The sequence below is a fragment of the Pleurodeles waltl genome, chromosome 10, assembly GCF_031143425.1.
Source record: "Pleurodeles waltl isolate 20211129_DDA chromosome 10, aPleWal1.hap1.20221129, whole genome shotgun sequence".
Classification (NCBI taxonomy): Eukaryota; Metazoa; Chordata; class Amphibia; order Caudata; family Salamandridae; genus Pleurodeles; species Pleurodeles waltl.
Window position 1 is genome coordinate 22757348 of NC_090449.1, and position 25351 is coordinate 22782698.

General features: G+C 47.7%; 1 protein-coding gene across 1 annotated transcript in view; it reads left to right on the forward strand.

Annotated features, from left to right (window-relative positions):
* The window catches only part of ATP6AP1 (ATPase H+ transporting accessory protein 1), a 92947-nt gene that overhangs the window by 35383 nt on the left and 32213 nt on the right, over positions 1 to 25351 (forward strand). The window contains exons 5-6 of the mRNA XM_069209498.1: positions 376 to 416; positions 22068 to 22153. Of these exons, the coding sequence (XP_069065599.1) occupies positions 376 to 416; positions 22068 to 22153 (127 nt within the window). The remainder of the gene's footprint in view (positions 1 to 375; positions 417 to 22067; positions 22154 to 25351) is intronic.

Here is a 25351-nt window from a genome sequence, read left to right on the forward strand (position 1 = left end):
GATCCTTTAAGCCACTGCTGTATTCTGCACCGTGTTGCCTCCCAGCTAGTTTCACACTTTGGGTGGCAGTAAAAACATACCTTGAGATTTATTAACCCTACATTTTTGTATCTTCCTACAGCTGCTAGGGGCTATTATTCTATCATGAAGTCTCATATTTCACACTAGACCAGTGCCCATCTCCAAAATCACCATATTAACTGTTGTGGAGTTCTTAAACATTTGTTTTCCATTTACAGTCTAGTGTGTTTTCTGTAGATGTAAAGGTCAACCTACACCGACCTTATATGTATTGTTTTTGTTTATGTGCATGTCAAAGGTTAAACTTCTATTACACAGTTTTTTTTTTTTTTGTTTGTTTTTTTTTCCCCACAGCTCTGTCCTGCTGGCAACCAAGGAAGTGCTGAAAGGCAATGGTGAGTTTGTGACTTCTTCCACTATCCCCCATGGTAAACTATATGTGCCTCACTTTATTTGGACATTTTTGTGTGGACACTGGATAGTGTCTGGAAAAACAACAATTCCTTGTATTTTCTATATCAAGTGTCCATTGTATTCTAACTAAAAATGTGATGTGCGTGAAGCATTCATAGTTCATATTTACTGCGCTATTAGTAAAACTGGTAGTTTCTTTTTACTGTGGGTCACACTTCTAATCACCGCCACTGCCTGATGGCTCCACCCTTTTCAATTTGCCGGAGAGTGAGCTTAGCATACCCAAAGCTCACAGAATGTTGTAGCTGGTATACTTTCTGGCTGTCCATTCCCATCTTGTGTGTTTTTTTTCATCATGACGCCAGTGGACCTTGTATGATCATACGAGGGAGTGAGAATCGTGAGAGTTACGGACAGTCTCTTGTATTATAAATTGTCAGGCTGTGACATTTTAGCACTAATCTCTCCTTCCTGCGTGTCTGCTTATGGGCACAGAAGCTTGTTTTGTAACTCGGCGAGTCGAAGTGTTAATATGTGAATGGCTGCATATGCTGGACAGTATTAGTATTTTCCCTTTTAATCATTCAACCACAGCTTATAAATATTTGACTTGTTCATGTACAGTCTAGCAGTACTCTGGGAAGGCTGCCTTGTTCTATGTTGGAAAATCAGTTGTAGAAGTTAAAACACCAGTTTTCATTGTAACAGCAAAATGCGCACTCAGGTTTCTTGAATGTTCGTAAAGTGTCATTAAAGGCAGAATTCACCATGTATGAAGTGTGAGAGTGGACATCTATAGTAACACGTGACACTTCTCAGCAGGTGCAATTTTTGTGCATTCAATTTAGGTGCAGCTAACATGGCTGAATGTTGGGGTGCTTAGTTTAATATCTTGTGCTCATCGCGAAGGACCATTATCCTTCAGAGGGTGCAGTTTCCCAGCTGCAGTCTTAGTAAATCACAAAGGGCAAGTACCCTCATCTGGGGCCTTAGTACATCATGAAGGGGCAGTACCCTCAGGTTTGTTCTCATGTGCAACTTGAGGGCAGAGGCTTTAGCTGGAGATGGAATTTCATGTGCATCATGAGGTTGGATGCTTGTTGTCTGATAGAATCTTGTGTGCATCGCAAGAGTGGATTCTATATCCTGGAATTGACTTATGTACATCATGGGATAGAGGATTGCAGTCTGGTGGAGACTCCTGTAGATCATGATGGTAAGTCATTAGGGTGGTAGCTTCAGATGGAGTTGTATGCACATTATGAGGGTGAATGTTGTAGGCTCAGATGGAGTCTTATACAAGCACAAGGGATTGTAGCTTCAAATATAGTCTTGCGTACACCACAAGTTTGGGCATTGTAGTCTCAGATGGAATTTTCGTTCATCATGAGGTTGGGTCTAGTAGCTTCAGATGGAGTATCGAGTACATAATGAGGATAATAAGAATAGTACCCTCAGATGGAGCCTCATGTCCATCATGAGTAGTTGTGGTTTGATTAGAATGAGGCCTCTGTGCATCATGAAGATCGGTTTTGCATTCTCACTTGAAGTCTTAAGTTGCCACGGAGGTGGGGTGCTGTCCCATCAGACTGAATCTTTTGTCGAGCAAGAGGTATTTAATAAGAGGCTTCTAGCTGAAGATTCCTTACCTTTTGAATTTCCCCAGGAAGTAGACTGGATCTGTAAACTTTTGTGTGAGCATACCCCAGGCAGGCACCGTCAGTTGGCTCTTTTTGGTTCAGCATGGCATCCTCTGCATCGTTTGCCCCGGATATGACATTGCGGTCACCTATATAGGGGCCACTCCGGCGCGCGGACGTCAGTTCTTTTCTTTTCACGCCAGTTAGCGCAGATCGGGAGAAGAGTTACCCCTCTGTCTCTTTTTGACAAAATGTTTTTGCCATTTTGTCAAATATTTTTGGTGTTGAGGGGGTCCTCCATGAAGATAGGATTTAAACTGTGTGGCACCTGTCACCGCGCTATGCCGGTTACGGATCCTCACTTGGGCTGCCTCTGGTGTTTCTAGCGCCACCATGACTCGAAGTCCTGCTCTGACTGCTGGGCCATGGTGCTGAAATCTTTGATGGAGCAGTCCCTGAAGCTGCTTGAGATTTGGCAGTTGACGCCATCGAGTCCAACTCCACAGAGATCAAGGTCGATGAGAAAGTCGCAGGCATGGTCCCGGAGCCCCAAGTCCTCTTCCTCCCACATGAGGTCCTTGGGACACTCGGGGAAGAGGCACAAAGAGAAGTCCAAGCAGACTTCGCCTTGTCTGTCGGTTGACGCTAAGTGAGAGGATTACTGGTGTTCCAGGCAGGGTTCTGCGGAACTGTTAGCAGAGTTGACTCTGCGCCTCCCCCTTGTTCCCAGGAGCCGGAGCGACTCCCACTCAAATCAAGGACTTTTATGAGCCATGCGCCGAGTATTTGAGTGGGCCGACCCCCTCCGGAGCACCTTTGGGCCTGTGGGGTCAGAGGAGGCCCCATCAGGTTTCGTGTTGGCAGCTTTGGCCTCCGCTCCAATGGGGTCTCATGGATCCTATCTGGATCGGTGCCGGTCATAACCATGCAACCTTCTCTGGCTCCAATTCCTGATGTCAATGCTCCAGGTGTTGCTGGGGCCCACAGGCGGCTGCAGCCCCTTCTAATCTCCGATTTATCTGGAACATCGTCGTACGGCGCCAAATCATTGCCTGAGCATTATTTGCAGTAGCCAAGTTTAGGAGAGGAATGGGAGGGGTTTGCTGAACCCTTTAGAATAACAGCAGGAACAACCTTTGGATTGGTATGAGGAACTAGGAGAGACCAGTGGACTGGACACATCTGTGGAATGCTTTCCTCTGCTACTGTAACTAAGGAGGAGAGAGCTTCCTATGCAATGGTAGTGCATAGGGTAGCGGAGGTCTTGGGCATCAAACTACCCTCAGTGGCTGTTAAAACTAATATTTTGACAGAAGTGCTTCAGCCTGGGGCTTCCTCTTCCGACCCCCCCTTTGCCTTTTAATGATGCATTTACAGATGTCCTGGTGGTTACCTGGTCCAAACCCAGCACAAGTTCTCCTGTGAACAAGACACTTGCCCGCCGCTATCGGCCTGCCCTGGGTGACCCTAGTTTCCTCAGCCAAGACCCCACCCCTGAGAGCCTGGTATTCCAAGCCTGGACTTCCCATGGCATGTTCCCTGCCATCCTCTTAGACAGGGAATCCAAGGGGCTGGACCAGCTTGGGAAGATGTTTTCTTCCACCAGTCTAGCATTGAGGTCTGAACACCTCATGCCATTTGGGCCTTCTATTCCCATACCCTTTGGTATATGGTTGCATAAGTGCTGCCACAGGTCTTGGAGGAGCCACGGGCAGCCCTTTCCCAAGCAGTGAAGTTCACCATTAGGTGTGGCCTGGATACAACGGACTCGCTGGGCATATCTGTTTTGTCGACTGTGGCCTTAAGGCACCATGCCTGGCTGAGAACCTCTGGCTTTTTAGGGGCTGTCCAGGCAAAACGTTTGGACATGCCCTTCAATGGCACTCGCTTGTTTGGTGAGAAGGCAGACTCTGCTCTGGAGCGCTTTAATGACTCTCTGGCTATGGCCAAGTCTTTTGGCCTCTCGGTGGCCCCTCCTCCCCAATCTGGTTTTCGCCCCTTTCGTGGCCAAGGAAGGGGCATGCTACTGCTCCAGCCCTTAGCTAGCCACCGTCCTGGTCAAGTTCCGCAAGCTAGGTGAGAACGTGGGCACAGTGCCTTCAGACCTTGATGGTCTGGAAGCCAGAAGTCATCCGCCTCCCACCCCACCGACAGCTGTGATCTCCAAGCCCTCCTAGTTTGATTCTGCAGGACAATGAGTGCCCAATTGGAGGGAGAATTCAGCATCATCCCCTCCACTGGCTGTCCATTACATCGGACACTTGGGTTGTGCAGATCATTCAAAAGGGCTATGCCTTGCATTTCATATCCTTTCCTCCTACTATACCGCCATTACAACAACAGCTGGCAGAGGATTACATAACTTTGCTCTTGGAGGAAGTTATAACTCTCTTGGTCAAGGGAGCCATATAAAGAGTTCTGTTGTCAGAAGTAGGCAGTGGTTGTTATTCTCTCTACTTTCTGATACCCAAAAAGAACAAGAGTCTTCGCCCTATTCTAGACCAATGGACTGTCAATCTCTTTCTCAAGAAGGAGTAATTCAGGATGCTTACTCTGGCTCAGGTCTTGTCTGCCCTAGACCAGGGAGACTGGTTGGTAGCATTGGACTTGCAGGATGCGTATTTCCCATCTTGCCTGCCCAAAGACATTACCTATGATTCACGGTAGGCCACAAGCTCTTTCAGTTTACCGTGCTCCCTTTTGGCCTTACCAGCACCCCTCGGTGTTCATCAAGGTGATGGTGGTGGTTGCAGCTCATCTGCACAGGTTAGGGGTGTCAGTCTTCCCCTACCTCGACGACTGGCTGTTGAAGGCGGACTCGTCCCAGGCTGTCGTCTCCAGACTACAGCGAACCTCCTGCATTCACTGGGGTTCGCTATAGACATGCATAAGTCACAATGGCTCCCTCTCAGATGTTCCCTTTCATTGGAGCGGTTCTCTACACAGTGCAGTTTTGGGCTTATCCTCCCAATCAGCAAGTCCAGGATATTCAGGTTATGATACCGATGTTTCAGCCTCTATCCTGGGTTTCGGTGAGACTGACATGGAGGCTGCTGGATCTCATGGCCTCCTCCATCCTGCTGGTAAATCATGCCATATGGCATATGTGGGCACTGCAGTGGGACCAGAAGTTCCAGTGGGTGTAGCATCTGGGAAATCTCTCTGGCATTGTCCAGATCTCGGAGAGAACTGTAAAATACCTACAGTGGTGGCTCATAAACCACGATTGGGTCAAAGGCAGATTCCTTTCCCTTGCCTAAAAGCATCACTGGAGCAGCCATCTGGGAAAGGTTGAGATTAGAGGACTATAGTTTCCAGCAGAATCCAGGCTCCACATAAGCTTTTTGGAGTTCTGGGCGATCCAGATAGCTTTGAAGGCATTTCTTCCCTCTGTCAAGGGGAAGGTGGTGCAGGTGTTCACGGACAACACCACCGCAATGTGGTACTGCAACAAGCAGGGCGGGGTGTGATCGCAAACACTTTGTCAAGAGGCCCTGCTTCTCTGGAAATGGCTGGAACAGCAGGGTATAACCTTGGTGGTTCAACACCTAGCAGGTTTTCTGAATGCCAGGGCTGACTAAGTCGGCCGTCATGCCTAGCGAATCACAAATGGAGTCTCCTTTCGGAGATGGCACAAGGACTCTTTCAGTGATGGAGAGAACCTTGGTTAGATCTGTTCGCCTCCGACGAAAACGTGGAGTGTCAGCAGTATTGCACGTTGGGGTTTCCAAGAGGGCAATCGCTCAGCGATGCTTTTAATCACAAGTGGAGTTCAGGCCTCCTGTATGCCTTCCCGCCCATATCACTTATGCCCAGAGTTCTCAAGAAGATCAAGAATGTCCGGTGTAGGAAGTTGGCTCTGTATGTGCTATTTCAAAGTAAGGAATAGCATGCACAGAGTCCAAGGGTTCCCCTTAGAGGTAAAATAGTGGTAAAAATAGATAATACTAATGCTCTATTTTGTGGTAGTGTGGTCGAGCAGTAGGCTTATCCAAGGAGTAGTGTTAAGCATTTGTTGTACATACACATAGACAATAAATGAGGTACACACACTCAGAGACAAATCCAGCCAATAGGTTTTTGTATAGAAAAATATCTTTTCTTAGTTTATTTTAAGAACCACAGGTTCAAATTTAACATGTAATATCTTGTTTGAAAGGTATTGCAGGTAAGTACATTAGGAACTTCAAATCATAAAAATTGCATGTATACTTTTCAAGTTATTGACAAATAGCTGTTTTAAAAGTGGACACTTAGTGCAATTTTCACAGTTCCTAGGGGAGGTAAGTTTTTGTTAGGTTAACCAGGTAAGTAAGACACTTACAGGGTTCAGTTCTTGGTCCAAGGTAGCCCACCGTTGGGGGTTCAGAGCAACCCCAAAGTCACCACACCAGCAGCTCAGGGCCGGTCAGGTGCAGAGTTCAAAGTGGTGCCCAAAACACATAGGCTAGAATGGAGAGAAGGGGGTGCCCCGGTTCCGGTCTGCTTGCAGGTAAGTACCCACGTCTTCGGAGGGCAGACCAGGGGGGTTTTGTAGGGCACCGGGGGGGACACAAGCCCACACAGAAATTTCACCCTCAGCAGCGCGGGGGCGGCCGGGTGCAGTGTAGAAACAGGCGTCGGGTTCGCAATGTTAGTCTATGAGAGATCTCGGGATCTCTTCAGCGCTGCAGGCAGGCAAGGGGGGGATTCCTCGGGGAAACCTCCACTTGGGCAAGGGAGAGGGACTCCTGGGGGTCACTTCTCCAGTGAAAGTCCGGTCCTTCAGGTCCTGGGGGCTGCGGGTGCAGGGTCTCTCCCAGGCGTCGGGACTTTGGATTCAAAGAGTCGCGGTCAGGGGAAGCCTCGGGATTCCCTCTGCAGGCGGCGCTGTGGGGGCTCAGGGGGGACAGGTTTTGGTACTCACAGTATTAGAGTAGTCCTGGGGTCCCTCCTGAGGTGTTGGATCTCCACCAGCCGAGTCGGGGTCGCCGGGTGCAGTGTTGCAAGTCTCACGCTTCTTGCGGGGAGCTTGCAGGGTTCTTTCAAAGCTGCTGGAAACAAAGTTGCAGCCTTTCTTGGAGCAGGTCCGCTGTCCTCGGGAGTTTCTTGTCTTTTCGAAGCAGGGGCAGTCCTCAGAGGATGTCGAGGTCGCTGGTCCCTTTGGAAGGCGTCGCTGGAGCAGGATCTTTGGAAGGCAGGAGACAGGCCGGTGAGTTTCTGGAGCCAAGGCAGTTGTCGTCTTCTGGTCTTCCTCTGCAGGGGTTTTCAGCTAGGCAGTCCTTCTTCTTGTAGTTGCAGGAATCTAATTTTCTAGGGTTCAGGGTAGCCCTTAAATACTAAATTTAAGGGCGTGTTTAGGTCTGGGGGGTTAGTAGCCAATGGCTACTAGCCCTGAGGGTGGGTACACCCTCTTTGTGCCTCCTCCCAAGGGGAGGGGGTCACAATCCTAACCCTATTGGGGGAATCCTCCATCTGCAAGATGGAGGATTTCTAAAAGTTAGTCACCTCAGCTCAGGACACCTTAGGGGCTGTCCTGACTGGCCAGTGACTCCTCCTTGTTGCTTTCTTTGTTCCCTCCAGCCTTGCCGCCAAAAGTGGGGGCCGTGGCCGGAGGGGGCGGGCAACTCCACTAAGCTGGAGTGCCCTGCTGGGCTGTGACAAAGGGGTGAGCCTTTGAGGCTCACCGCCAGGTGTTACAGCTCCTGCCTGGGGGAGGTGTTAGCATCTCCACCCAGTGCAGGCTTTGTTACTGGCCTCAGAGTGACAAAGGCACTCTCCCCATGGGGCCAGCAACATGTCTCTAGTGTGGCAGGCTGCTGGAACTAGTCAGCCTACACAGATAGTCGGTTAAGTTTCAGGGGGCACCTCTAAGGTGCCCTCTGTGGTGTATTTTACAATAAAATGTACACTGGCATCAGTGTGCATTTATTGTGCTGAGAAGTTTGATACCAAACTTCCCAGTTTTCAGTGTAGCCATTATGGTGCTGTGGAGTTCGTGTTTGACAGACTCCCAGACCATATACTCTTATGGCTACCCTGCACTTACAATGTCTAAGGTTTTGTTTAGACACTGTAGGGGTACCATGCTCATGCACTGGTACCCTCACCTATGGTATAGTGCACCCTGCCTTAGGGCTGTAAGGCCTGCTAGAGGGGTGTCTTACCTATACTGCATAGGCAGTGAGAGGCTGGCATGGCACCCTGAGGGGAGTGCCATGTCGACTTACTCGTTTTGTCCTCACTAGCACACACAAGCTGGCAAGCAGTGTGTCTGTGCTTAGTGAGAGGTCTCCAGGGTGGCATAAGACATGCTGCAGCCCTTAGAGACCTTCCTTGGCATCAGGGCCCTTGGTACTAGAAGTACCAGTTACAAGGGACTTATCTGGATGCCAGGGTCTGCCAATTGTGGATACAAAAGTACAGGTTAGGGAAAGAACACTGGTGCCGGGGCCTGGTTAGCAGGCCTCAGCACACTTTCAATTGTAAACATAGCATCAGCAAAGGCAAAAAGTCAGGGGGCAACCATGCCAAGGAGGCATTTCCTTACACAACCCCCCCCCCCCCAAACGAAAGAGGATGAGACTAACCTTTCCCAAGAGAGTCATTTGCATCAGCCATTTGAGAGGTCTGTGGTCAGTTTGAACTAGGAAGTGAGTCCCAAAGAGGTATGGTCTCAGCTTCTTCAGGGACCAAACCACAGCAAAGGCCTCCCTCTCAATGGCACTCCAACGCTGCTCCCTTGGGAGTAACCTCCTGCTAATGAAAGCAACAGGCTGGTCAAGGCCATCATCATTTGTTTGGGACAAAACTGCCCCTATCCCATGTTCAGAGGCATCAGTCTGCACAATGAACTGCTTAGAATAATCTGGAGCTTTTAGAACTGGTGCTGAGCACATTGCCTGTTTCAGGGTGTCAAAGGCCTGTTGGCATTCCACAGTCCAGTTTACTTTCTTGGGCATTTTCTTGGAGGTGAGTTCAGTGAGGGCTGTCACAATGGATCCATATCCCTTCACAAACCTCCTGTAATACCCAGTCAAGCCAAGGAATGCCCTGACTTGAGTCTGGGTTTTTGGAGCTACCCAGTCCAGAATAGTCTGGATCTTGGGTTGGAGTGGCTGAACTTGGCCTCCACCTACAAGGTGGCCCAAGTAAACCACAGTTCCCTGCCCTATCTGGCATTTGGATGCCTTGATAGAGAGGCCTGCAGATTGCAGAGCCTTCAAAACCTTCTTCAGGTGGACCAGGTGATCCTGCCAGGTGGAGCTAAAGACAGCAATATCATCAAGATAAGCTGTGCTAAAGGACTCCAAGCCAGCAAGGACTTGATTCACCAACCTTTGGAAGGTGGCAGGGGCATTCTTTAAACCAAAGGGCATAACAGTAAACTGATAATGCCCATCAGGTGTGGAGAATGCTGTTTTCTCTTTTGCTCCAGGTGCCATTTTTATTTGCCAGTACCCTGCTGTCAAGTCAAAGGTACTTAAGAATTTGGCAGCACCTAATTTGTCTATGAGCTCATCAGCTCTTGGAATTGGATGAGCATCTGTCTTGGTGACAGAATTGAGCCCTCTGTAGTCCACACAAAACCTCATCTCTTTCTTTCCATCTTTGGTGTGAGGTTTGGGGACTAAGACCACTGGGCTAGCCCAGGGGCTGTCAGAGCGCTCAATTACTCCCAATTCCAGCATCTTGTGGACTTCCACCTTGATGCTTTCCTTAACATGGTCAGACTGTCTAAAGATTTTGTTTTTGACAGGCATGCTGTCCCCTGTGTCCACATCATGGGTACACAGGTGTGTCTGACCAGGGGTTAAGGAGAAGAGTTCAGGAAACTGTTGTAGGACTCTCCTACAATCAGCTTGCTGTTGGCCAGAGAGGGTGTCTGAGTAGATCACTCCATCTACTGTGCCATCTTTTGGGTCTGATGACAGAAGATCAGGGAGAGGTTCACTCTCTGCCTCTTGATCCTCATCTGTTACCATCAACAGATTCACATCAGCCCTGTCATGGAAGAGCTTAAGGCGGTTCACATGGATCACCCTCTTGGGGCTCCTGCTTGTGCCCAGGTCCACCAGGTAGGTGACCTGACTCTTCCTCTCTAGCACTGGGTAAGGGCCACTCCATTTGTCCTGGAGTGCCCTGGGAGCCACAGGCTCCAGAACCCAGACTTTCTGCCCTGGTTGGAACTCAACCAGTGCAGCCTTTTGGTCATACCAAAACTTCTGGAGCTGTTGGCTGGCCTCAAGGTTTTTGGTTGCCTTTTCCATGTACTCTGCCATTCTAGAGCGAAGGCCAAGTACATAGTCCACTATGTCTTGTTTAGGCTCATGGAGAGGTCTCTCCCAGCCTTCTTTAACAAGAGCAAGTGGTCCCCTTACAGGATGACCAAACAGAAGTTCAAAGGGTGAGAATCCTACTCCCTTCTGTGGCACCTCTCTGTAAGCGAAAAGCAGACATGGCAAGAGGACATCCCATCTCCTTTTGAGTTTTTCTGGGAGCCCCATGATCATGCCCTTTAATGTCTTGTTGAATCTCTCAACTAAGCCATTAGTTTGTGGATGGTAAGGTGTAGTGAATTTATAAGTCACTCCACACTCATTCCACATATGTTTCAGGTATGCTGACATGAAGTTGGTACCTCTGTCAGACACCACCTCCTTAGGGAAACCCACTCTGGTAAAGATACCAATGAGGGCCTTGGCTACTGCAGGGGCAGTAGTCGACCTAAGGGGAATAGCTTCAGGATACCTGGTAGCATGATCCACTACTACCAGGATATACATATTTCCTGAGGTTGTGGGAGGTTCCAGTGGACCAACTATGTCCACACCCACTCTTTCAAAGGGGACCCCCACCATTGGAAGTGGAATGAGGGGGGCCTTTGGGTGCCCACCTGTCTTACCACTGGCTTGACAGGTGGGGCAGGAGAGGCAAAACTCCTTGACCATGTTGGACATATTGGGCCAGTAGAAGTGGTTGACTAACCTCTCCCACGTCTTGGTTTGTCCCAAATGTCCAGCAAGGGGAATGTCATGGGCCAATGTTAGGATGAACTCTCTGAACAGCTGAGGCACTACCACTCTCCTAGTGGCACCAGTGTACAGGAGTCCATCTTCCCAATAGACCCTATGTGTTCCACTTTTCTTGCCCTTGGACTCTTCAGCAGCTTGCTGCCTAAGGCCTTCAAGAGAGGGACAGGTTTCTTGTCCATTACACAGCTCCTCCCTTGAGGGTCCCCCTGGGCCTAAGAGCTCAACCTGATAAGGTTCAAGCTCCAAAGGCTCAGTTCCCTCAGAGGGCAGAACTTCTTCCTGAGAAGAGAGGTTCCCTTTCTTTTGCTGTGTTGCAGTTGGTTTCCCAGCTGACTTCCCTGTTCTCTTGGTAGGCTGGGCCATTCTTCCAGACTCCAACTCTACTTGTTCACCCTGTGCCTTGCATTGTGCTCTTGTTTTCACACACACCAGTTCAGGGATACCCAGCATTGCTGCATGGGTTTTTAGTTCTACCTCAGCCCATGCTGAGGACTCCAGGTCATTTCCAAGCAGACAGTCCACTGGGATATTTGAGGAGACCACCACCTGTTTCAGGCCATTGACCCCTCCCCATTCTAAAGTAACCATTGCCATGGGATGTACTTTTCTCTGATTGTCCGCGTTGGTGACTGTGTAAGTTTTTCCAGTCAGGTATTGGCCAGGGGAAACCAGTTTCTCTGTCACCATGGTGACACTGGCACCTGTATCCCTCAGGCCCTCTATTCTAGTCCCATTAATTAAGAGTTGCTGTCTGTATTTTTGCATGTTAGGCGGCCAGACAGCTAGTGTGGCTAAATCCACCCCACCCTCAGAAACTAGAGTAGCTTCAGTGTGGACCCTGATTTGCTCTGGGCACACTGTTGATCCCACTTGGAGACTAGCCATACCAGTGTTACCTGGATGGGAGTTTGGAGTGGAACCTTTCTTGGGACAGGCCTTGTCTCCAGTTTGGTGTCCATGCTGTTTACAGCTATGACACCAGGCCTTTTTGGGATCAAAGTTTTTACCCTTGTACCCATTGTTTTGTGAAGAGGCTCGGGGCCCACCCTCCTGTGCAGGTTTTTGAGGGCCTGTAGAAGACTCTTTACTATTTTTAGTTTTGGTTGTCTCATCACCCTTCCCCTGGGGAGTCTTTGTGACCCCTTTCTTTTGGTCACCCCCTGTTGAAGTCTTGGACACCCTTGTCTTGACCCAATGGTCCGCCTTCTTTCCCAATTCTTGGGGAGAAATTGGTCCTAGGTCTACCAGATGCTGATGCAGTTTATCATTGAAACAATTACTTAACAGGTGTTCTTTCACAAATAAATTGTACAGCCCATCATAATTACTTACACCACTGCCTTGAATCCAACCATCTAGTGTTTTCACTGAGTAGTCAACAAAGTCAACCCAGGTCTGGCTCGAGGATTTTTGAGCCCCCCTGAACCTAATCCTGTACTCCTCAGTGGAGAATCCAAAGCCCTCAATCAGGGTACCCTTCATGAGGTCATAAGATTCTGCATCTTTTCCAGAGAGTGTGAGGAGTCTATCCCTACACTTTCCAGTGAACATTTCCCAAAGGAGAGCACCCCAGTGAGATCTGTTCACTTTTCTGGTTACACAAGCCCTCTCAAAAGCTGTGAACCATTTGGTGATGTCATCACCATCTTCATATTTTGTCACAATCCCTTTGGGGATTTTTAACATGTCAGGAGAATCTCTGACCCTATTTATATTGCTGCCACCATTGATGGGTCCTAGGCCCATCTCTTGTCTTTCCCTTTCTATGGCTAGGAGCTGTCTCTCTAAAGCCAATCTTTTGGCCATCCTGGCTAACAGGAGGTCATCTTCACTGAGAGCATCCTCAGTGATTTCAGAAATGTGGGACCCTCCTGTGAGGGACTCACTATTTCTGACTAACACAGTTGGAGACAGGACTTGAGGGGTCCTGTTCTCCCTATTTAGGACTGGAGGAGGGACATTGGCCTCCAAGTCACTAATTTCTTCCTCTGTGATGTCATCATCAGAGGGGTTGGCTTTTTCAAACTCTGCCAACAGCTCCTGGAGCTGAATTTTGGTAGGTCTGGAGCCAATGGTTATTTTTTTGATATTACTGAGAGACCTTAGCTCCCTCATCTTAAGATGGAGGTAAGGTGTGGTGTCGAGTTCCACCACCTGCATCTCTGTATCAGACATTATTCTGCTAAGAGTTGGAATACTTTTTTAAGAATCTAAAACTGTTTCTAGAATCTAATTCAAACTTTTAACAAACTTTTAAACTCTAAAAAGACAATGCTAAACAGGGACTTAACACACAAGGCCCTAGCAGGACTTTTAAGAATTTAGAAAACTTTCAAATTGCAAAAATGAATTTCTAATGACAATTTTGGAATTTGTCGTGTGATCAGGTATTGGCTGAGTAGTCCAGCAAATGCAACGTCTTGTACCCCACCGCTGATCCACCAATGTAGGAAGTTGGCTCTGTATGTGCTATTTCAAAGTAAGGAATAGCATGCACAGAGTCCAAGGGTTCCCCTTAGAGGTAAAATAGTGGTAAAAATAGATAATACTAATGCTCTATTTTGTGGTAGTGTGGTCGAGCAGTAGGCTTATCCAAGGAGTAGTGTTAAGCATTTGTTGTACATACACATAGACAATAAATGAGGTACACACACTCAGAGACAAATCCAGCCAATAGGTTTTTGTATAGAAAAATATCTTTTCTTAGTTTATTTTAAGAACCACAGGTTCAAATTTAACATGTAATATCTTGTTTGAAAGGTATTGCAGGTAAGTACATTAGGAACTTCAAATCATAAAAATTGCATGTATACTTTTCAAGTTATTGACAAATAGCTGTTTTAAAAGTGGACACTTAGTGCAATTTTCACAGTTCCTAGGGGAGGTAAGTTTTTGTTAGGTTAACCAGGTAAGTAAGACACTTACAGTGTTCAGTTCTTGGTCCAAGGTAGCCCACCGTTGGGGGTTCAGAGCAACCCCAAAGTCACCACACCAGCAGCTCAGGGCCGGTCAGGTGCAGAGTTCAAAGTGGTGCCCAAAACACATAGGCTAGAATGGAGAGAAGGGGGTGCCCCGGTTCCGGTCTGCTTGCAGGTAAGTACCCACGTCTTCGGAGGGCAGACCAGGGGGGTTTTGTAGGGCACCGGGGGGGACACAAGCCCACACAGAAATTTCACCCTCAGCAGCGCGGGGGTGGCCGGGTGCAGTGTAGAAACAGGCGTCGGGTTCGCAATGTTAGTCTATGAGAGATCTCGGGATCTCTTCAGCGCTGCAGGCAGGCAAGGGGGGGATTCCTCGGGGAAACCTCCACTTGGGCAAGGGAGAGGGACTCCTGGGGGTCACTTCTCCAGTGAAAGTCCGGTCCTTCAGGTCCTGGGGGCTGCGGGTGCAGGGTATCTCCCAGGCGTCGGGACTTTGGATTCAAAGAGTCGCGGTCAGGGGAAGCCTCGGGATTCCCTCTGCAGGCGGCGCTGTGGGGGCTCAGGGGGGACAGGTTTTGGTACTCACAGTATTAGAGTAGTCCTGGGGTCCCTCCTGAGGTGTTGGATCTCCACCAGCCGAGTCGGGGTCGCCGGGTGCAGTGTTGCAAGTCTCACGCTTCTTGCGGGGAGCTTGCAGGGTTCTTTCAAAGCTGCTGGAAACAAAGTTGCAGCCTTTCTTGGAGCAGGTCCGCTGTCCTCGGGAGTTTCTTGTCTTTTCGAAGCAGGGGCAGTCCTCAGAGGATGTCGAGGTCGCTGGTCCCTTTGGAAGGCATCGCTGGAGCAGGATCTTTGGAAGGCAGGAGACAGGCCGGTGAGTTTCTGGAGCCAAGGCAGTTGTCGTCTTCTGGTCTTCCTCTGCAGGAGTTTTCAGCTAGGCAGTCCTTCTTCTTGTAGTTGCAGGAATCTAATTTTCTAGGGTTCAGGGTAGCCCTTAAATACTAAATTTAAGGGCGTGTTTAGGTCTGGGGGGTTAGTAGCCAATGGCTACTAGCCCTGAGGGTGGGTACACCCTCTTTGTGCCTCCTCCCAAGGGGAGGGGGTCACAATCCTAACCCTATTGGGGGAATCCTCCATCTGCAAGATGGAGGATTTCTAAAAGTTAGTCACCTCAGCTCAGGACACCTTAGGGGCTGTCCTGACTGGCCAGTGACTCCTCCTTGTTGCTTTCTTTGTTCCCTCCAGCCTTGCCGCCAAAAGTGGGGGCCGTGGCCGGAGGGGGCGGGCAACTCCACTAAGCTGGAGTGCCCTGCTGGGCTGTGACAAAGGGGTGAGCCTTTGAGGCTCACCGCCAGGTGTTACAGCTCCTGCCTGGGGGAGGTGTTAGCATCTCCACCCAGTGCAGGCTTTGTTACTGGCCTCAGAGTGACAAAGGCACTCTCCCCATGGGGCCAGCAACATGTCTCTAGTGTGGCAGGCTGCTGGAACTAGTCAGCCTACACAGATAGTCGGTTAAGTTTCAGGGGGCACCTCTAAGGTTGCCCTCTGTGGTGTATTTTACAATAAAATGTACACTTGCATCAGTGTGCATTTATTGTGCTGAGAAGTTTGATACCAAACTTCCCAGTTTTCAGTGTAGCCATTATGGTGCTGTGGAGTTCGTGTTTGACAGACTCCCAGACCATATACTCTTATGGCTACCCTGCACTTACAATGTCTAAGGTTTTGTTTAGACACTGTAGGGGTACCATGCTCATGCACTGGTACCCTCACCTATGGTATAGTGCACCCTGCCTTAGGGCTGTAAGGCCTGCTAGAGGGGTGTCTTACCTATACTGCATAGGCAGTGAGAGGCTGGCATGGCACCCTGAGGGGAGTGCCATGTCGACTTACTCGTTTTGTCCTCACTAGCACACACAAGCTGGCAAGCAGTGTGTCTGTGCTGAGTGAGAGGTCTCCAGGGTGGCATAAGACATGCTGCAGCCCTTAGAGACCTTCCTTGGCATCAGGGCCCTTGGTACTAGAAGTACCAGTTACAAGGGACTTATCTGGATGCCAGGGTCTGCCAATTGTGGATACAAAAGTACAGGTTAGGGAAAGAACACTGGTGCCGGGGCCTGGTTAGCAGGCCTCAGCACACTTTCAATTGTAAACATAGCATCAGCAAAGGCAAAAAGTCAGGGGGCAACCATGCCAAGGAGGCATTTCCTTACATCCGGGCCCAAGTAATCCGTGTGGCTCTGGACTCGGCACGGAGAGTCCGGTATGCTGAGCTTCTGAAAATGAGCACCAATCCTCCAATCAGGTTGCCCCTTCTGGAGGATCTTCTGTCGCAGCAGCAGGGGAGGGTCCTCCACGTGAACCTGTCAGCTCTACACTAAAAGGCTGTTTGTCCACTTTATCTGCTTTTCTGTGGCTGCCTGACCAACCCTCTTTATTTACGTACCCTATTGTAAATAGGTTTCTTAAAGGGCTTGTACTTGTTACCGCCTTCGCCGTTCATTATGCCTCAGTGGGAATTGATCCTGGCTGTCAGGTACCTCGTGTGCTCCCTTTGAGCCATTGCACATTGTCTCCTCCAGCTGCTTACTATCAAGACAGCCTTTCTAGTAGCAATTTCATCTGCCTTGAGGGTGAGTGAGCTGCAGGCTTTATCATCCAAGCCTCCTTATCTTGTTATTCCTTGACAAGGTGGTACTTTGCACCCGTGCCTCTCTCCTTCCAAAGGTGGTGACCCCATTTTATTTGTAACAATCTGTCACCCTGCCCACCTTCTTTGCTTCCCGCATCTCTATAAGGAAGAGGAGCAAGGTCACCCACTGGACCCAAAAAGAACGTTGTCGTTCTACCTTGACCGAATCAGAGTTCCGGGTGGACGGCCAACTCAAGCAAAAAAGGGTCGGGCAGTACAGAAATTAACCATTTAGTTCTGGTTCGTTCTGTGTATCTAGATCTGCGATGCACTGGCCAAAAAGCAGCCTCCAGAGGGCTTGACTGCCCATTCCACCAGGGGTACAGCTGCTCCCACGGCATTGTCACATGGTGTTTCATTCCTTAACATCTGTCAGGCAGCAATGCCGACATCCCTGCATACGTTTGCAAGACAGTACTGCCTGGATGCTGAGGTCAGTAGACAGGCATTTCGCCCGTTTGGTCCTGCAGGACTTTTTATTGTAGTTAAATTTGTCTGCAGCCCACTGCCAGGATGGTATGGCTTGGGTATCTATTCAAAGGTAAGGAATCTGCAGCTAGAAGTCTCTATCGGATGAACAATTTACTTACCTTCGGTAACATATCATCTGTTAGAGACTCTATCTAGCTGCAGATTCCTTACACTCACCCATGCCTCCCTTCTCTGTGGACTCATTTGCTAGGATTAGGGTTGTCTCTTTCAGGGTCCTAGTTGTGACATCGTCAGTTAATTTCATGGTTTTGTGCTCCTGGCATGGAGAGTCATGTATGAAGTAACTGACGTTCAAGCGCCTGGGTGGCGCCTATAGAGGTGACCGCAACATCATACCCAACGCCGATGATGCCACACGGTACTGAACTGAGCCACCTCAAGCCGCGCTCAGGGGTATGCTCACTCAAAAGTTTCCAGATCCAGTCTACGCCTGGGGTGATTCAGCTAGCAACAATGTCTTGGATTATTGATATACAATGCTGGGGGAAGCATAACGATTTTTGGAGATTCCTGGTGCTGAGCAGGCCATTTTTTCTATTTCAGGTGAAGTGCAACCTACTGGCCCAATCATGTAAAGTTCTGGCGAGGTGCAACATGCAGACCCTTGCACAGTGACATTCTGTATGCCTTCAAGTATGTTATGCATGGTTGATGTGTGGCCCATATATGGTAGCAAGACTGTGGCGAGAGTTTGACTGCTTGGGACCAGTGTTGATTCATGTTAAATTGCCACTGGTTTAGCATGGTGCAAGATGGAGGGTGGATATAGTTTACCCAGACAGTGAAGGTGTATTGCCTGCATTCCTGTGGTAGGGTGGAGGAGACCGACTTAAGAGAGGCTGGAGACAGGGCTCCATCCTTTAGAAAATCTATGAGATCCTTTCAGCAATGGATTTTCTATTAGTCTTGCTTCCTGATCACTGCTGCTTGGTGGATGCTAGGGGTGAATTTTCAGATTCTGTTGTTAAAGAGGTTTCCAGCCAGGGCCTGCTCTTTGCACCTAGCTGCAATAAGTGTTCCTACCAATCAGACTGTCTTCACACCATATTGTGTCCATGTTTTGGATACTCCTGCTTGGAGCCAGCATCATCACTGCCTGTTGCGAGAGCCATCACCCTGTAAAAAGAAGTCTCCAGTATAGCCAGAAAATTACATTTGAAAGGTGTTTAGAAATGGGGTCTCTTGTTGGCAGTAGTTTGCACCCTGTACAAGTAGGGACCCTTACTCTAGTTAGGGTAAGAGAGCCACACAGCTAAGATAACCCCTGCTCACCCCCTTGGTAGATTGCCTCTGAGATAAGCCTGACTGTTTGAGCCAATGTGTAAAGTATTTGTGCGTACACACTCACACACACAAACACTCACACCACACCAGAATAATAGCCAATATTTATCTGAGTAAAACAAGACCAAAATGGCAAAGATCCAACATACACAAGTCAAGATATCACTTTTTAAAAGTTTAAGCAAGTCTTAATCCATAGGAATCAATGGATCTACTTGTTTAGCACAAAATATCTGGGATGCGTCAAAAACAAAGGAGATACGGGCCACAAGGTAGGTGAGGCACCAGAAAAGCAAAGCTATTCAACAGTTTCTTACTGCGCAGGTGAGGTGATGCAGCAATTCTTTCCTCGAGGGGTGAGATGATGCATCGGTTCCTTACTGGCAGGGGAGTTGATGCGCTAATCCTTTCCTCGCATGAAAGGCAATGTATTGATTTCTGGACACACAACCTTGGTTCCTTACTGCGGGGCGAGGTCGATGTAGAATTGGTGCCCAGGGACGATGTGTAGAAAATCCAGATATGCTGTGTTTATGGTGCTGTGTAGCCATTTTAGCTATAGTTTTAGACATGTTATTTTAGCAAACTAGGCCTGCCGCTGTGCACTTTAACCTAGATATATTTTAGTCAGCTTCGTTTTTTATTTTAACAATAGCCACATTTGCGGTCTTTTTTTAAATTTTCTCTATCTAGCTGTTCTTTGCCTAGGCCAGCACTGTGTTCTTGATCAAGACATTTCTTTTACTCTGTGCTTTTCTCAAGGCTGCAGTAAGATAGGTTGCCGGCAAAAAGACTACGCTTTGTATGTAATCTTCACAGAAACATACAAACACTCTTACGTGGGGGGTCCTTTCTTGGAACATCAGCTGTTTTATTATTTAAAAAAAAAAAACACTACTTTGACCCATGTACATTAGAGGGAGATTCCAGGCAGATGACCATGACTGTGCTGAATGCTGAGTGCTTTGCTGTAGCTGCTTATGTAGACTACAGGCCTCTTACTCAGGTATGAGGGATAATGTCTTCCCAGGGGAACCTGAAGGGCAGAATTGGAGCCATGCTTTGCTCTGTCATAGCCCAGGTAGGTACTATTCCTAACAATCTTAGTGACAACATGGTAGCGTTATTTTTGTTTCACTCTCCTTGTCACAATTTTAATCCTGTCATGCTTCATCATCCTAGCTATTGCAATACACGCTTTATTATCTAAGATGCAATTACTTCAATAACATTTTATTAAACTGTACTCTGCCTCTGATTATCCTTGCATATGTGAGACTAATATAACTGAGAGAAACAGATGAGATCTGAGGGACCACGATTTCCCTGAGGAGTCATTTGTGTCATGTGCTCGGTTGCCCAATCATCTCAGCTCTTGGGTGGAGATGAGGCACTGCTAGCTAGCTGAAACAAAACCCAGATTAGGCCTACACGTGTCACCTCGTGTGGGACCAGACCCAGTCCCAGCAACACAAGTGATTCTGCTGCCCCAATACAGTAGTCTCATTAGGATAATGAGAACCTATGGGACTGCAGTGAAACGGGGCTGAGTCGATTCTGCAGCAGCAAGACAGGCGTTGTCGATTCTTCTGGCGTGGTGCATAGATGCATGGATTTTCTCCTTCAGATCACTTGCTGGCCCTTCCAAGGGCTCATGGACTGGAGTTGGCACTGCTTTGCAAGTCAAGACTCTCAGCAGACGAGACAGGGCACTGGTAGAGGAAGTCTTTGATGGCCCTGAGACTTAACGGGAGGCAAGCTCAGTTCAAGCCCTTTTAGAACCTTTGGAAGCAGGATGTAGAGAGCCAGGTCCAGTCCTTTCACTCAGCAGGCCAGCACAACAAAGCAACAGGCATAGTGGCAGTCCTTTCTATTGCATCCAGCTTTTCTTCCCTCAGAATTTCCCAGTCCAGAAGGATTCTAACTATGTGGTGTCAGAGGTCCAGTACTTTTACCCATTTCTATCTTTGAGGTACACAATTCAAAAACCAGCTTCACCAAAAAAAGTCATTTTTAAATTGTGAGTTCAGAGACCCCGAACTCCAAATCTCTGTCTGATTCCAATGTGAAATTACACTTCAAGGATATTTCAAGGCAATCCCCATGTTAACCTATGGGAGAGCCAGGTCTTACAATAGTGAAAAACGAAATTAGCAGTACTCTACTTTGTAAAACACACTAGTACATGTCCTACCTTTTAAATATACTACATCGTGACCACGGTGCTGCCTGGGGCATGCCTTAGGGGTGACTTACAGGTAATAAAAGGGAAAGTTTGGGCCTGGCAATTGGGTGCACTTGACAGGTTGACATGGCAGTTTAAAACTGCACACACAGACACTGTAATGGCAGGCCTGAGACATGTTTGCAGGGCTACTCATGTGGGTGGCACAATCGGTGCTGCAGGCCCACTAGTAGCATTTGATCTACAGTCCATGTGCACACTTGGTGCACTATACCTGTGACTTACTAGTAAGTCAGATATGCCAATCACGGGTAAACCGATTACCATTACCTTCTTAAGGAGAGAGCATATGCACTTTAGCACTGGTTAGCAGTGGTAAATTGGCCAGAGTCCTAAAGGCAACAAAAACTGGTCAGAAAAAAATAGGAGGAGTAAGGCAAACTGTTTGGGAATAACACTGTAAAAGGTGTTAGGTCCAACAAATGGGAACCACCTTAGACAGTGGATCCATATCCCCTTCTGAAAATGAGTATAAAAGTTGGACCAACACTACCTCACTTTGTTCCTTTGAAGGTATTGACTTAAGGAAGTGAGTGCTCTGCAAAGTACTTGATAATCAAGATGACTGTTACTACGAACTCTCTAGCAAGATGCATTTTCAACTGACCTATTGGTACCCCACTTAACCAAGTTCTTACTGAAGTGTCCTAACAGGAGCACATCCTGTTGGACGGGTGGGAGCTACAGCCATAGTACTGAATCACTGTAGTAGGGCAAGTGTTAATGCACTTCATCTAGATCCCCAGGTGTGTGTGGGAGCTTTACAATTGGTTGTAATCTGTAGCATCTGAAGAGCCTTGTACCGGATACCCCTCTACTATGTATGTATAGTAGTATGTTTTGCCATGCTATTGTAGTTCTTACCTTTTTTTTTTTTTTCAGGAAACCTCCAGGCTGGATGGCATACTAATGTGTCTATAGATTGATTTTTAAGTTCTGAGTTGTTGAGCCAGTGATTACCTCTCTGAGAGGTCTTTGACTGCTTGCCCTCCATACCCTGAGGGAAGTGTGGATTAGATAATCTTTGATCTAGATTTTAGAGCCGTTGTATGACTGACCCCCTTTGCACTAGATGCTTATGACCCCAGCCACCACGTTTGTGGGCCAGTAGCCCTGTCGGCAATGTAAACTCACACTTGCATACAGGATCTGACAGTGTATTTGATTGATTTTACTGAAGAGTAATGAACAGATTTAATTGTACCTAACCATTCCCCTCACAAGTGCATGCACTAATCTGAAATCTATTCCTTCATCTGATTTAACCACAAATAGAGGCATTGGATGAAAGGAGACAGTCTTATTTTTCTCCGTGATATCATCAGACTTTTTCTCTCCATCTTTTAGATGAGGTAATTGGACAGGTTCTGAACACAATGAAGTCAGAGGACATCTCTTACATTGCGTTGCTCACAGCTATGCGACCTTCCCGGGTAAGTCTGATTCTGTCATCCCAAAAATATCAGCTGAGACTTTAAAAAAGACTGTGTATGTTTGTGATCTAGTTTTTTGCAGCAAATCTCTAAAAATACATTTTTTGACCATCACAAGATATTAATATTTATAAGCACTTGAATGTAAAACAGTGTGGGGTCCCAGAACACCTTCTGAATGGAGAGTAAGTGACACAGTCCAGTTGGCAGCCAGGACCTCAAATTGCAATTAACTCTGGCTTTCTGGGCAAGGACTTTGAACTTCATCTAGACTTGGAGACACAGAGGAGCAAACACCTGGCAGAAGCGGCAAACAGCACAAGGCCCACCTGACTGAAGAACTGCTTGGAGAACACCAAGAGAGAGAGCAAGCTACTCGAGTCCATTGAAATCTCACTGTTTGCACGCACCATGTCAGAATGTGCATTATTAATTGAAGTGCATGGTGGTCCACCACAGATAATAGTCACTAACTGATTTGGTGCGGACAAAGGTTTCAGCAATCTAAATATGAGCTTCACCCCTGGTATCTGTGGAACAAAGCAGTCAAGCTTCACTTGAAGAAAATGTGTAAAGCATTTAGAAGTACCAAAACAGTTAAAGTAAAAAACACACATTAAAATCCCACTCCCGATTTATAAAAACAGGACAAAATAGTTAGAATTGGGGTTCCTGGTTGGCTAGTGTAGTTACCAGAGCCAGGCACTATCCACCACTCTAGTCTGGGTAAGGGAGTTACACACCCAAGATAGCTCCTGCTCACCCCCTTGGTAGCTTGGCACAGAGCAGCCAGGCTTATCCACAGATACAATGTGTAAAGTGTTTGCACAACACACACAACCCAGAGACACAATAAATACTCCACAAAAGGAACTTCACAGTGATATACAAATGAACTGTATTGCAAATAAAACATAGACCAAAACTACCAAAATCAGTAATGCTGTACCAAAAAGGCACTTGTCAGACCATCATCATCATGAATGCAAAATAAGGAGAAGCATTTCCATATTGCACAGGTTATAAAACCATATCCTCTCAGTTTGTGTAATGAAGGCCCTAAAATATGTTTGTCATCATTAGCAAGGTAAAAGCAAGACATAAATCATAACTTCCGGCCTGACATGCAAAGGCTGGCCTAGAACCCATCACTCTGTTAATGCAGAAATTTGCAAGACTAGTATCAAGATCATATGACCAAAATGTCATGCAGCCTGGATCACCTGATCTCACCTGTATGTTCCAGTCCCTTCCAGTACACAGAGATAAATCCTGCCCACCGAAGAGGCCAGCACCCTGTAGGCAGGTAGGGGCGATTCCTTCTGGCAGTCCAGCCATGCCATTCAAGTCCAAGTTGGGGAGCAGCCGGTCAGCAGGGCAACTAGCAGAAAAGCAATCCAGGTGAGTCTTTTGTGCCACCCAGTAGGTCCCAGGCAGCAGGACAACAACAGGAAAGCAGTCCAGATGAGTCCTTTATGCAGCCCAGCAGTCCTCCTGCAGAGGTTCAGTCCCAGTTCCAGAAGTGCTACTACAAATTGAGAGGGGCTACAGCCCCTCTACTTATACTCAAAAATGCCTTTGTTCAGGGGGTAACTTCAAAAGAACCCGTTCAAGTGACGTACAGCAACCTTTCAACCCAGCTCTCTTCAGACATCAGTAGGTGTTAATCAGTCCATTGTGTGAGGGCAGGACACATCCTATTAAAATTTAAGGTGTGAACGATCCTCCCTCTTTACTGTCCACGAAGGCTATCAATATGCAGATGCCTCTTCTGTCGCACCCAGCCCCTCCTGTGTGATGGCCGTCGGGAAAGTATGCACCATGTGGAGCTGTCACTCTGTCCCAGACGTGGATTGGAGTCAGGCTGCAAAGCACTAGAGTTCAGCCGCAGCCTGTTCTTTAGTGCTGAGGGGCCACACCCCCCCCAGACGTTTTGCCCCTCAAGAAGGTCGTCTGTCAGATTGAACAAAGGTCAGCCTGACTGGCACACTTCATTTTTAGGTCAGGTACCCAGGAGCTAGACGTGTGCTATTTGTGCAAGCTCCTGGCTGCCTGAGCTGAACTTTACTGGGCCGAAGAAGTCACAGCCCTGTGGGTGTGACTGCTTCAGCCTATCAAAGGTGCCTCGAGGCCCTCCCCCTCATGACGTGGGGGAACCTCACTGATTGCTTCAGTTCTGGGCGCGCTTCAGTTTTAAGCCCTGAAGCACCAGGGACTGAGTGTCAATCAGTGACACTTTGTCACAGAGTGGGGTGAGGTCAGCAGTCTCACTGACCTCATCCACTCTGTGACGAGTTGGGACTGCTGCCTTTTCTCGTTGGCTGACCTTACCTTAGCCAGTAAGGTAAGGCAGCAGTCCCAACCCTCAAGGGACCTCCGAGGCAGAGCTGAAGGAAAGTAAGTGAGAGAGTTCTTTTTTTTTTTATGAATGTTTGGTGTGTGCATGTGTGTTTGAATATTTGATAATGAATGTTGTGAATGGATGTGTGTGTGTGTGTGTGTCCCGCTCCCCTCCCTCTTAAATTACTGTCCGCCATTGCCAGACTAATAAGCACAGAGAAATGCCCAGTTTCTAAAAGTGGCATTTCTAAAACAGTAATGTAAAATACATCTACACCTGTAATCAGGATTTTTCACTACCATTCCAACCATACCAAACCTGCCTACACTACTCCTTATAGATCAGAAATGACCACTTGGACATATTTGAGGGGATCTTCAAAGCAAACCTGAGAGGAGAAGCACTCACAGTAATGAGAAACTAAATAGGCTGTTTGTCACACCTAGGACATATAACACATAAAGACATATGTCCCACCTTTTATATATGCAGCATTCTGCCCACAGGGCTGTCTAGGGCCTACCTTAGGGGTGACTTGGGGTGTAGTAAAAAGGGAGTGTAGGCCTTGGCAAGCAGTTTGACTTGAGACATGTTTGAAAGGCTACTTCTGTGGGTGGCGCACTCTGCACTGCAGGCCCACTAGTAACGTTAATTTATAGGGCCTGGGTGTATGGTATACCACTTTACAAGGGACTTACAAGTAAATTAAATAAGCCACGTGTAAGTCAATTATACCAAGTTTTAGGGGAGAGAGCACATGCACTTTAGCACTGATTAGCAGTAGTGAAGTGCTCAGTCCTAATACCAACAAGAAGAGGGTCAGAAAAATAGGAGGAGGAAATCAAAAAGTTTGGGGA